This window comes from Chanodichthys erythropterus, chromosome 17 (genome assembly GCF_024489055.1).
Source record: "Chanodichthys erythropterus isolate Z2021 chromosome 17, ASM2448905v1, whole genome shotgun sequence".
NCBI classification, from domain to species: domain Eukaryota; kingdom Metazoa; phylum Chordata; class Actinopteri; order Cypriniformes; family Xenocyprididae; genus Chanodichthys; species Chanodichthys erythropterus.
This window is the reverse complement of record NC_090237.1, coordinates 2,304,469-2,319,022: the sequence shown is the minus strand read 5'-3', so window position 1 is coordinate 2,319,022 and position 14,554 is coordinate 2,304,469. Positions and strand designations below refer to the sequence as shown.

At 34.5% G+C, this 14,554-nt stretch overlaps 1 protein-coding gene across 6 annotated transcripts in view; it reads right to left on the bottom strand.

The window, feature by feature from the left end:
- LOC137005266 (eukaryotic translation initiation factor 4 gamma 1-like) overlaps window positions 1–14,554 on the bottom strand; it is a 50,144-nt gene that overhangs the window by 31,249 nt on the left and 4,341 nt on the right. For 4 of the 6 annotated variants that reach the window (XM_067366086.1, XM_067366085.1, XM_067366088.1 and 1 more), the window contains 6 exons: window positions 9,739–9,859; window positions 9,574–9,651; window positions 7,127–7,159; window positions 5,899–5,919; window positions 5,140–5,340; window positions 2,879–2,963 (listed from right to left, as the gene is read on the bottom strand). In XM_067366086.1, coding sequence (XP_067222187.1) covers window positions 2,879–2,963; window positions 5,140–5,340; window positions 5,899–5,919; window positions 7,127–7,159; window positions 9,574–9,651; window positions 9,739–9,813 — 493 coding nt within the window. In that variant the 5' untranslated portion in view covers window positions 9,814–9,859. The remainder of the gene's footprint in view (window positions 1–2,878; window positions 2,964–5,139; window positions 5,341–5,898; window positions 5,920–7,126; window positions 7,160–9,573; window positions 9,652–9,738; window positions 9,860–14,554) is intronic. The other 2 variants (XM_067366089.1, XM_067366091.1) reach the window with 2 other exon arrangements.

The window sequence follows — 14,554 nt, the reverse complement described above, 5'->3', positions numbered from 1 at the left end:
GGAGGGCGAGTGTGTACGTGAAAGAGATTTGATCCGGTGAACGTGCTTCTGCTGCTGGTGGGGGTTTGACTAAAATAACAACCAGCTCCTACTAGACATCACTTCCACAACCAGAGAGTGAGCGAGCACTGATAGACTGCTGCTCCACGCACTTTAAAACACTGTTAAAACCACACTAGACATACATTTAAAAGGTCACTTTTGACATTTCTGACAGCGCCAACCACAGGACGGGAAGCGTCTGATATACATGAGTGATGATGTGAGAATAACTCTATAACCAAAGATAAGAGAGGGTGGGAGAGATAAATAAATAAATAAATAAACAAACAACAAAGAAATAAAATATAGATAACAGAAAGTAAATACAGGAATGAAAGAACAAATAAAATTAAAGCTGCAGTCCGTGATTTTTCCTCTTTGTCGCCATCTCTTGTTTGAAACCTGCAATTGCAGTCATATGCGGAACAGTTATCTGTACGTGTGTTGTGCGTCGGCACGGCTCGTCAGCGCGGATGAATCTAATCTTTGCTGTCAGTCACCACACCGTTGGATACTGAACTTCAGAATCACAGATTCTACGTCTTGAAAGTGTGACCAATATAAGAATTTTCCCTGGAAAATATCATCTGAACAAGTAAGTAACATGTTTGCCACTTTTGTTCTGACCAACTGAGGAAAAAAGCATTAGGCCTACAATAAATCACGCTGCCAATGATGATTAAATCTAACGATCGCTTAGCTCGGATCATGCCAAACCGTGCAAATTATTATTACTGATATATTGTTCTCAAATTGTTAATGTTAACAACATCAGCATCGCTATGACTATGTGTATATTAGCGTTACCTGTAGATGTAAATTTCTGTAGCCACCCCACAGTCCAAAGTCTTTTGCTTTTTGACTACAGGTGAATCTCAGTTGTCACTGATTATTGTCATTTGGATCTTTCTGGATTAATCCACCATCAAAACGATAAGTATAATTATTTCAGCTGCTGTGAGAACAGGCTATAAATGATCCGCTAAAAGCAGCATCCTCACGTGATAAAACGACTAGCCTGGACGGGACTCCTTCCTTTGTTTACGGGCGTGACGTAATGACGCACAGAGGAACTGCTGCATGCTTGAATTTCCCGCGGAAATCCACCATGTCACTCTTATTATAAAACATTATTACAAGCTCACTGTTCTGAATCGAGACAAGATAATGAGAGTTTTGAACACTGGCTGGTTTTGTACTTGTTCAAAAATTTATTTTGGATAACCAAAAAAAGTTACGGACTGCAGCTTTAAATAAAAGAAAAATTGTAAAAGAAAGATAAAGGAAAAGAATAAAGGAAAGAAATTTAAATTCATTAAAGAACAAATATTAATTTAATTAATATAATTAAATAAAAGGAAATTAAAATAAATAAATACAGAACATGAAAATTTTGTTATGAGAATTTTATTACATTTCTCTTGTTTTTTTAAAGAAATTAAATAAAAGCAAATAAATAATAAATAAAAGAGATGAAAAAGTAAATAAAGATCAAATAATTCATTAATAAAATAAAATAAAATAAACAATAAAAATAATGAACAAGAAAGATAAAAATTTAAAAAGAAAACAAAAAGAACAGTAAATAAAGAAAAAATAATAAATTAATAAAATTAAATAAAAGCAAATAAATAAACAAAAACAGTAAACAGTAAATAAAGAACATGAAAGAAATGACAAATGAAATAAAAGAAGTGGAAAGAAACTTAAATACATACATAAAGAAAAAACAAATAATAATTCATTATTAAAATAAAAAAATAAGTAAATAAACTAAGAGAATAAGAACATAAAAAAATGGAAAGAAACAAATACATAATAGAAAGAACAACTAATAAATTCATTAATAAAACTAAATAAAATGAATAAAGAACAGTAAATAAAGAACATGAAAGAAAGAAAAACAAAGAAAGAAATGTGAACAACAGAATGAGAGGAAGAATGACAAACAAAAAAAGAAATAAAGAAGAGAGGGAGAAACAACTACTGAAAATCTACCACTGTCAGCTTCGCTCAGATCTTTACAATTAACCTGTTAGCGTTTCACTGTACCGCCTGCGGCACACATACCAAAACCATGCATATACTCAAGAACAGAATACCAGTTCATTTGGGTGTGCCTTTTCTTTCTTTTTTTAAAATTTGTTTTAGGCCAATTTTACAGTAGTGCTAAGGGGTTAAACAGGCCATTTTTGTAACTGTACCTTTAAGACTTCTATACATAAATGACCTCTGACTACTGAATAAGTGTTAGTGCATAAATGGGCGGCCATTTGTTAATGTGCTCAGGGTTGTGACATCATAACTATGACTATTCTGGATCTAATTTGCCAGTTACCACGACTACAACCAGATTGTTTTCAGTCAACAACAAAATAAGTTCAATATTTAATGGGGAAAATGCCCCTTTTGAATCTCACCAAAATGAATGAAGTCAATATATAATCACAAAGTGATGACTCAAACCACAAGATGCTGAAAAATTCTTTCCCACTAGCAGGAGCACAAACACACGTTTGTTTTTGTGAACTGTGGGGACATTCCATATGCATAATGGTTTTTATACTGTACAAACCGTATTTTCTATCGCCCTACACCAATCCCTACACCTAAACCTACCCATCACAGGAAACTGTGCACACTTTTACTTTCTCACAAAAACTCATTCTGTATGATTTATAAGCCTTTTGAAAAATGGGGACATGGAGTAATGTCATACCCATGTCATTATACAAATTTGTGGCCTGATATGTCACAAACACACACACACACACACACACACACACACACACCTGGAGTGATACATGGATTTACTGCTTCCTCTCTCCGTACATACCGTAATCAGCCGGGCTTGTGCCGGGGTAGAAACCAGGAGAACCGGCCACCTGATACTGCTGAGGGGTCACGTATGAGGGACGGTACTGACAGAGAAACAGAGAGAGGGTTTGTGTTTTACTGCACTGACTCATCAAAAACACACACAGTCACCATTTGAGGTCAGAGTGAGACAATCCCCATTTCAGACCATTTTTCTATCTGCCCAACAACCATCCCCCCCTTTTTAGTGTTGCACAATTAGGAACGGTACAGACGGTCAGCTGACTGGGACAGAGTTTAAAAAGGGGAGGAGTTGTCAGCAGAATCAATACACTGAAGAGTGTGTGTGTGTGTGTGTGTGTGTGTGTGTGTTACACATTTGAGCAGAATGTCCTGTGCAACTAAAAATAGGGATGCTCATAATTAACTGGTTAACCGTTAAATGACAGTAAGAATTTTGAGTAATACTATCAGTTAAATGGTTTAAAAAAGTAATTTGGTTACTATAAAATAATATAGTTAAAATGGTTTATATTAAAAGTGATATGGTTATGGTTAAAAAAATGCGCTACACATATAAAATTGGGTTTTTGAGAGAGAAAAAAAACATATGCATACAAGTCGCATTTTATTATTATATTATTGTAAAATATCTGTAAATAAAGTGAAATGTTTATAAACATTAAAAACACTATAAACATAGCTATAGACTATTTTAATTCTCCACACAAATCCTTTAAAAATGTAACATTATTCTGAATACAAGAATGAAAAATAAAAGCTATAAACATCAAGCCAAAACTAAGTCATGTAAAGTGAAACGTGGTACGAATCCAAATGTTCCCGTATTTGTGATGTTTGCGATAACTATTATTTATTATGCAAACTATTAGGGCTGCACGATATATCGCATGCGATTGTCACGCGCATTTCGTCAGTAAAGCCGGTTCCCTGATTACCGCTAAATCACCATCACCTGCTTTCAAATGGAGCGGCATTTAATAGACAGAGCCGTAGATCACTGATAAGCCACGCAATATCGCGTTCATATCGCAGATGTATCGCCTTCGATAATGAACGCGATGTTGCGTGGCTTATCAGTGATCTACGGCTTTACTGACGAAATGCGCTTGACAGTCGCATGCGATATATCGTGCAGCCCTACAAACTATTGGGTTTGTACTTCACTTGCATTCCAATAACCACAAAAAAACATCATCCTTCACATGCGCAGCATAACACCAGTTCACAGCACAGATTGTACTACGGACTATTAAAATTAAGCAGCGTAACTTGTTACATGTTTGATTGACTGCAATTTATTTTGATAATGAACAGGCTGCGATCATGTCAAGTTAGCAATGCTAGAACTGATATGTTGTGTTTGCGCGCGACCTGTGCAATCACTTGAACAGTTTCCTTATAACAGCGGAAACAACTTAAAATACTCCATTTATGGTCATAAAACATCATTCGAAACTGTAAAGGGTACATTTTTATTTGTGTAAACTCACAATAAAAAAAAATGTGTTAATTTTTTGAATTAGTTTTAATTTTTATATTTGTTGTTTTCATTTTATGCCTAATTTCAGTGTAAGTTTTAGTACTTTTTTTCTGTATTTTTGTCATTTTTAATAGTTTAGGTTTTCATTCATTTTCAAGTTTTATTATTTATTAATTTTGAATTAGTTTTAATTTTTATATTTTCAGTTTTTTTATTTTAGTGTAAGTTTTAGTACTTGTGTATTTTTGTAATTTTTATTAGTTTAGGATTTAATTCATTTTTAAGTTTTAGTATTTATGAATATTTTGATTTTGTTTTAGTTTTTAGACTTTCTGTTTTCATTTGAATTGTTAGTGTAAGTTTTGGTAATTTTGTCATGTTTGTTTGTTTTTTATATGACTAGTTTTAATTTAATTTTAGGTTTTAGTATTTTTAGAATTAATGTTTGGGGTTGTTATTTATTTCTAAATGTGTGTCTATATAAAAACAAAATGTGTTATTGTAAAATAAAGAAAACAAACAGCATGACTCTTTCTGCCATCTTGGTTTACTTTCTGTGAACTTGTTTGTGGAGCATGTCACAAAAATGAACCGAAAATCAGCATATACTACTTGTCACACAGTTTTTTTATTACGTTTTGTTAATCTGTTAATTATTTAAGTGAAATATATTTCACGCATTTATTCATTTTATATATATATATATGCTTTTATTGCGTTTTTCTCTGTTTTTCTCTATTCAGTGATGTTACGTTATGGATTTACATGTGATTTACCTGGCCAGGTATATAGTAGGCCGTGCCTTGTGAATTCGGGAAGCTGATTGGTTGCTGGGGAATCATCATCATCTGGGAGGGGCCGGTCTGGAACACATGAGGGGGGCGGGCTCCGTGCGGTGGAGGGATGGGCCGAGGGGCGGAGCTTGGCTGAACACGCCCAGAACTGGCCGGTAAAGTGGGCCGACTGGTAAAATACGGCTGAAATGAGAGAAAAGTTGACTAATTAAGAAATAAACACTTCATCATAATTATATTGTAATCCAAATCAAAATCTACCAGTCACACATAACACTACTTGTGGACACACAATTCAAATTAGGACACTAAAAATAAGTATGTGTTGCAGTAAATAAAATAATTTTGATGTCCTTAAATTTTTGTTCGCAATGATAAAAACTAGTTGATACAGTCAGGTTGCAAATCTGGGGTGCGTTTCCCAAAGCGAACTATGGTCACAAGTTCCGTTGTTACCAATAGAGTTCAATGGGACTTATGACCATAGTTGGCTAACGATGCTTTCGGGAAACACACCCCTGGACAATTCAGGTAATGCAATCACTAATTTACTAATATATAGATATTGCAAAAAATGGTCTTCCAGCCCTATCTAACCTGAATGAGTTTTCATTTTTTCATTTCATTGATGATAATATAGTTGAATAAGCAGTTTAATTTGGAAACGTCATATTATGAAAGTTTCACACTGACTTTAAAGAATAATTTTTGCAAAGGGGAATAAAAACATGTAAGCATTACCTGCAGTGACCTGAATCCTCCCTTCAGCAGCACCAAACACACACACACACACACACACACACACACACACACACACACACACACACACACACACACACACACACACACACACACACACACACACACACACACACACACACACACACACACACAGCAGAAGAGCGAGAGAGAGAGAGATGGAGAGTGTGTGTTACCCACCGGCACAGAGAGTTAAAGGAACAGAGCAGCATGCAAATAAACTAAGCATTTTAGCAGTGTTGAGATGACACAACAAAGGCCAAAAACCTACTCTAAACAAGTACACAAGCGGCACAAACGGAGACGCTTGCCAGCGATGCGCTCTTCAGTTACAGTCGTGGTAATAACCACAGTACTCGAACGGCTGACAGAGTTTCCTTCAAATGTCTGTCATTAAACCAGATATGTTGTTAATCAGGTAGCTAGATATAAACATGATTGCAGTTTAACTAACTTTCTAAGCAAAATTTTCTTCTGCCAAGATTCTTGTTGTCAGTGCAACATTTCTAATTTTTATTTAGTTTAAGTTGAGGTACTAAAAGTAATAAAACTTAAAATTTAATAAAAAATGGTCATATTTTAAAACCACAAAACTAACAAAAATGACAAACAAAATTACTAAAACTTAAACTAAAATTAAACTTAAAACAGAAACTATAAAAACAAATTCAAAACATTAATAAATACTAAAACCTAAATTAAAAAAGTGAATAAACTAATCATTAAACCTAAAAAGTAATAAAATGACAAAACAACCCCAAACATTAATACTAAAACCTAAAATTAAATTAAAACTAGTCATATAAAAAACAAAAAAACATGACAAAATTATTAAAACTTACTTACACTAACAATTCAAATTAAAACAGAAAGTCTAAAAATTAAAACAAACTCAATATTTATAAATACTAAAACTTAAAAATGAATAAAATCCTAAACTAATAAAAATGACAAAAATACACAACAAAAGTACTAAAACTTACACTAAAATAAAAAAAAAAAAAAACAGAATATAAAAATTAAAACTAATTCAAAATATTAATAAATGCTAAAACTTAAAATGAATACAAAACCTAAACTAATAATAAAAAATAAAATAAAAAATTAATAAATGCTATGACACACTTGAGAATACCATGCAGAATTCATTCCATGTGACACTGATGTTTCAGGTCTTTTTCAATGTATGTGTGTGTGTTTGTGTTAGTACCTGTTGTGGTAAAGCTCTAGGACCTGAGGCAAACTAGAAAGAGAAAGCCACACACACACACAGGTCAAAGGTCAAGAAACTGAAGCAACACCAGCCACAAAAGCAGAGAAGAGACCTCATTTTCCCAGAAGCACCTCAGTCGCACAAATCTCACACACAACGAGAGGTCAGGAGGATGCAGGGCTACCTCTGAGCTCAACTGCAAATGTTTGTGTGATATTAACTCGCTGCTAATTCTTCTGGTTTGTCCGAACATGTCAGGCTAGTTATTCAACAAGTTACATCAACAATTCACCACCTTGGAATTATAAGGTTCTATCTGCGTTCTAAGCAGATATTTTGAGATATTGAGCTTCAAAGTTTTTACATTTCATACTCTTTTGTGAATAGAACCTTTTTGTTTTCCAAAAAAGGCATAAAAACTTAAGAAAACATCACATAATGTAAACTCTAGAATAAGACTATGTGAATAATTCAATTTTGACAAAAATTTCAGATTGAACCTTATGATTCCAAGGTGATGAATTGTTTAGACAAAACTCCCATCAATCTCAAAAAGTTTCTGTACGGATCCTCCATTGAGCAAAAATCCCTTTCAAAATCTCCAAGATTCACAATACTGAAGACAGATTAATATATATATATATATATATATATATATATATATATATACAAAACGTAAACTTTTGTTATTTCAGTTCTAATTTTCATTTAGTTTAAGTCTAAGTACTATAACTCAATAAAACTTAAAACTCTAAAAATCAATAACACAATAAAAACGAAATATTTATTTTTATAAAGAACAAAAACTAATAAAAATGCAAAAATACAACAAAATTACTAAGAAAAAAAAAAAAGAAAACTAATTCAAAATATTGACATTGAACAAACACTGAACAGTAGGGTTTTTATAAAACTCAAGATCGATTTGATTCTATCATTCGCAATGCATTTTGACAGGGCTTCCCAAAGTTTGTTTTTCCCCACTGGTCATAAAAATAATGAAAATAATAGTTTACTAAAAACATGAGATAAGGTATTTGTTGACCTGCTTGTCATGTGATTAACAAATCCTTAAAATGTTGTGATTCATCTCAGAGTGGGCAGGTTTGACTCTTTATTGAAAAACTCTCTGAAATGTCGGGCTGCCCTGACTAAAGATTTTTCTAGTCTATTACGACTGGTAGTCATTCATTTAAGCCATTAGTCAACTAATCGCACAGTTATATTAATGTAATTATTTAAATATACACTGAGGAGAATACTAAACCATAATGAGCATTTAGTGTAAGTTTTAGTACTTTTTTGCTCTCCATTCAGGCTGGCAGTTGTGCGTAAAGATGCATTTCAGCCACTCCAAACCAAACCTCACAAAGAGAAACATTTACAGTGGGTTTAGAAATACATGAAGACTCATTTTTAAATAGTTTTATTCACTGACTAATGCCGTACTACAATGGATGGTCTAAATGGATGGATTTCTGGATGGTTGGTGAATGGCCACCACTTTCTAACAAGACTGCGATGTCAGCAAGGAGCTGGCGGGTGATGATTTGGGCTGGAATACTGGGAAGTGAGATGGAGGGTATTTAAATGACTTTTGCAAGATATGTGGAGTTCATAACTGGCCATTTTCAGCTATGGTATAAAAAGGAGGATAGTGCATAGTACAATGCACTATGCACTATCCCATGCTGCAAAAAACACCACAGCAATAAAACTGTTTGAAAATGTATTTCTACACCCACTGTAAATGTTTCTCTTTGTGAGGTTTGGTTTGTGGTGTCTAAAATGCATCTTTACGCACAACTGCCAGCCTGCATGGTGAGGCTCTCAAGACTCCAGAGACACCAGCAGCTTCATATACCTGTTTGCTGCTCAACACTGGCTTTTTTATATAACTGCCCTTTTAATATAATTATTTTTTTTGATAGTAACTTTCATTAATAAGCCTTTATCTGACCGAATTCTGCTGTGCTCTAAATCACTCACAAATCTTATGATAATTTGATAATCTCCATTCAGTTTCACACAATATTAGTTGTTTTCATGCCTTTTGCACATCATTGCACCATTTCATGCTTTTCATCTTCAGAAAGATCTTTCTTCCCATATTGCATGAGAACTGTGACTTGCTTAATAATTTGGAACAGTCTCTAAGTAGGGTTTCCATAGATCTGGCAAATTATTTTGTCTGAGATTGATACCAGTTATCTAAAAAGACATGGATAAATAAACAAACAAACAAACACTTTCTTAGAAAAACTAAATCTGAATGTTTATTGTACTGAAATCTTACTGATATGTCAATTGCATAATAATTTGGAACGCAGTGTAATAGGGGGCATCCTTAATGAAATGCCAATAGAGAAAAATTACTTCCTGAATCAAGAACCCAGTAGCTCATCTGACCAGACCCACAGTGGGGAGTATATGGGGTGCCGTACCTGTCGGGGTTGGGCTGCCGGGTTCATCTGTGGCGGAGGGGTGCCGAACACAACCGGGGGAGGACCAGGATAACTGGGCTAAAGAGACACATGCAAAACATGAGCAGGACTTGACGCTTACTTGTGTACTAGATCACAATAAATATAAAGAGTGATGTGTTTTACCTGGGACAGGCCCGGTGAGGGAGCAGGAAGAGGGGCGGAGGGGGGTCCTGACAGAGGCTGAGGTGCCTTATTCATTTCACCCGGAGCATCTGCATGGAGACGCAGCACCTACTGACAAAACCTGAATGACAGAGAGAGAGAGAGAGATTCGACTGAGCCACAGTCACTTCAAAATCAAGTTATTATGCAGGCATTAATTAGGGCTTCAATTCAATTAGCGACTATAATGTCTGACTATAAATGAGTCACACTGATTCAGCAGACATGTTAAAGCTGAAGTGTCTGATTTTCACATGCGATTTCCCCTATCAACCCTACACTGGCTCTTCCAATATGGTGAGTTTGGTGCGGTGCGGGATTATCCGCTCAAAGGCTGATGGGAAGAGTGTTCGGAATGCCGGATTGGAACCTGTCATTAATGTTGCAGTTCTGTTCTGTGATGCCAGTGGCGCAGTAATAACACGCTTCACCTTTAACACACAGGAGATCCAGACCTGAACTCCGCAGTAAAGAATAAAAATAACAGCTGTGCATCTTCAAACACTGCAGCACGGGTCACGTTTTCACCACAGGGTCTCTCAGGAGACAAACACACTCCTGCTCGAAGACAACCTCGCATCAAAAGTCCCTTTAAACAGGCCCCTTGACTATAAAACCCTTGAAATTGCAGAGAAATCACACACTTCACCTTCAAAAGTTTTGTCGTAAAAAAATTGGCACTAGGCTGAACAATATAGGAAGAAAAATCTGCAATAAGATGTACTGTATCTTTCAAAATACCTTCTGATGTTCATGCTTTTTTTTTGTTCAAGCTATAACTTGTATTAAAGTGGAAGAGTGGTCTGTTGCGCCATTTATTGTTTGAATTTCCTGATAAAAACTATTTGAAAGCAGAGACTTTGTTTCTAATCAGAAGAAAGACTGCACAAAGCTCTTTTGCGATTATTGGATGGGAGGCGCGCTACAAATAATGTTTGGTGTAGGGAAAAAACCCAGAGCTAGCAACCCTGGCTTGAACCGTGAGCGAGTCATAGAATCAAATAGAGCCTGCTTTAACGTCGCTAATATAATACATTATTAGCCGGGTTTCATTACAGATTTGCTCCAAACTTTAGCGATATTTTCTAAATGTCGATAAAAAATTATTGCGAAATGATGGCGTTTCCATTAACTGGTGTTATGCAATTTTTTTTCCTCTCGCGATAAGTCATTCCAAAAATCATGACTACAGATGTTAGTGGGTTTAAGTATATTGCAGCCACTGCACTGGCCATCGAAAGAGACATGTTATCCAGGTATTAAAGGCAAGGAAAGCCCCTTATACTTGGGGACGGCCACGTATGAGGTGTTTGAGTTGCAACAAATGAGAGTTTTTGTGAAACTGACACGTTTCCATTGGCCGTATTTTCAATTTGCAACTTGAATGTGCACAATTTGAATGGTAATGGTAACACAGCTATTGTCTTATTAACTTCGACAGCCCTAAATTAAACAGTATTTACTTCTCACACAGTATGAGTGCAGTATTAATTTTCTCATTTTCAAATGTTAAACCATCAAGCTTTTATTTAAACTAGTGCTGTCAAATGATTAATCACATCCGAAATAATATAGATATAAATATTTTATAAGGTTAAAATATTTTAGTTTAATATGTACATGCATGTGTGTGTACACATAATAAAAATACACAGTACACACACATATAATGTAAACACAAACTTTTATTTTGCATGCAATTAATCGTTTGACAGCACTAATTTTAACAGAAAACTAATATATAGTAAAATATAATAAGAATTAACTGTTTGGTGCTTCTTCAAAAGTACTACAATTGGAGCTCTAGAATTGGTAAAATACTTGTGAATCTCATCTGTAGCTTGTTCAGGTCTTGGTGACCCGTGAATGAAGAGTCATGCTTTATGATGGCTGAACTTCCAGCTGCACCTTCAATTACTGCAGCACACATTTATTACTTGGCTTTGTGCATTTGACGTGTGGCTGCTTTTGTGAATGAATCAGGACTGCGGCAAGAGACGAGCTGAAGACTCAAACTAGTTTATATGGAGGGGTTACAGGCGCACGGCTATCTTTACAAGAGCCAAATATAGAGGCACACACACACACAGACATACTGTACTGGACATGAGGATACAGTAGACCTGACGCTTCTCACACACACAGAGAGATAAGGAGTTCAGCAGTGACATTATATAACATTTAAATACCCCTTGTGTAAAAGCCAAGTTCAAAAGGTTTTGAGGCCACAAGTCGAAGAATTAAAATGACTGGGCTAAAGTTCTGACATTTAAGATGATTCAGTGTATTTCTTTATAAATAAAATCCCTTTCTGTATTAAACTCAGTAGGGGTTTAACGGTTCTTGGTAAAAAGAAAAAAAAAACAACAAACTGTACCGTTCTCCACACATGGTTCGGCACGCACTTGCACTGCGGTTAATCTGACAACGCATCTATAATATGGCTTGTTGGGGGAAAAAAAGGGAATGCATAAAATATACCGCCTGATGATCATCACAAGAGTTTATAATTTGCTCGTTATTTAGCCTTGCCAAGTGCAAGATACAAAAGAGAACTTGCGCACACGGTGTGAGAAGTTTTTGTCAACATGTCTGTCTTGCCACGTATCCTAGCAAACATTATAGGTGAACATGAACAGTTGAGAAAGACAATGCATGTGTAATCTATCAGTGTACTTCAAGACCGTGCATTCGGTCAGCCTAATATTCCTGTTGCTGTCTGTGTTTTAATGTTAGATCAAACAGCAAAAGACAAAGAAAATCACTCACTGCTCTTGATTGCATACATTTTTTTAAGTCTAATAAGGATTCGTCTTTAATTTATACAGTGAAGATTATATGCAGTGCTATTTTGCATTTGATTACTTTAATATCTCTACCTGAAAAACTTGAAAAGCACTGTTTATTTTACTTGTATCTTTGCTCTATTTATTTGTGCTGTTGCTTGTAGTAATTATTTTGGGGATGCAACTAACAATTATTTTGATAATCGATTATCTGGCCTACTATTTTTTTAATTAATTGGATAAAAATCCTAATTTTATTTATTTTTATTTTATTGTCAAAAAAAACACACAAAAAAAAACAAAAAAAACACAAAAAACACCACACCACTATCGTACATTCTGCCCAATGTACTCCAAACAAATGTGCCGGCTGAATGCTATGAAAACATAGTAATTTATTACACTACCTGTCATAATAAAGAGAGAACACATATTTTAGGAATCTGTCAAAAACTTGTTTGAAACTAAAAATGGTATTACCATTTATTAGGAAAATAACAAACAAACAACTAAACAGTTTCTAAATGATATTCACACATAATATCAGAAAAAAAAATATATGAAGTGTTTTACTTTTTCCTGCCTTTCTTGTAAAACTATAATATATTGTAGCTTTAGAAATACTGCTGTAACTAAAGAGCTTACACATACTGGTGGATTAACCATTACAGAAACATGAAAAATAATTTTAGTAATCACCAATACTGATAGTTTAGGCTGCCCTGACCTGTGGCACAAACCTTGCATTGGGTATCAGATGTCTAATAACTTTAGCACTGTATAGTGAATATAGTTTAAATCTCTACTTTACATTAAAAATGAAGATAGCAATAAAGATAATGAAGAAAAACACAAAATCAGTGTTAACCAACAGGCAAGATAAAAGTTTTGCAGGAACACACACTTTCACTCTGGACAATCACCTCTTACTGTCATTTCTTTATCCTGTAAATAGGCTATAAGAAACGTCTTATATTTATATTCAATTACATGTTATGCCTTTACAGTTACTACTATCATAAAATACTTGAATGACATGTTGACTTTTAAATCTAAATTTAACTTTAAACAACATATCCCAGCAAAATTAATATTCTTGCACTGAATATTAATTGTCTCTCTCTCTCTGCTGACGCAGGTGCACGCGCCTGCGCTCCTTCAGTAAAGATTTAAGTTTACGCAGACTGACAGGATGAGCCTTTATGCAAAATGTAAATGCTTGTGTGAATTTGTAATAGGGATGGGCATTTTTCCAAAATATTGTATTCGAATATTTGGGCTCGTAAAAAACGAATATTCGAATATTTGTTTATTCAAATGACCTTAAACAAAAAGGACTTTATTTTTTTTTAATTCATCAAGAGTTTGTAACCTAAACAAGCATACGATTAGTCAATATACACAACAAGCTTACATTATATCTTAAGGTTTTATTTTAGTTGAAAGCATTAAACAATTTGTGCAAACAAAAAAAGAATATAAAGAACAAAAGCATTTAAGCTCAAGCAGCGCAAACTAGAAAACCGCTAATAAGCAGCGCCAGTTATCATACAAAACGTACATAATACTCTCGAGTCAGTATATGGTTATCGTTTTCATATTGTTTCACATGTCCATGTTGAGAAAGACAATAATATTATCCACATGCTCGGGTGAGAAAACAAGCCGCGCTGACAGACGTTGCAGAAACAAGATAACGATAATACATAACGGTATTATCGGTATTATTATGATATGATAACTCGGTTTCATTAATTAATTTGATCAAAAGTAATTCCATTGTGTAAGATCATTTTCACCCACGTAATTCCAAACTTTGCGAGGCAGACGACAATATTATGTGACGATCAAATTCAATAAACTTGTTAAACACGCTCCACAGCGCCACCCAGTGCATTTAGTTATAACTGTGAGTTTTAGTGCTTAGGATTTATCATGGATTCACTGTATTTACTGCCAGCAAAGCAACTTAGTAAAATTCGAATAGTATT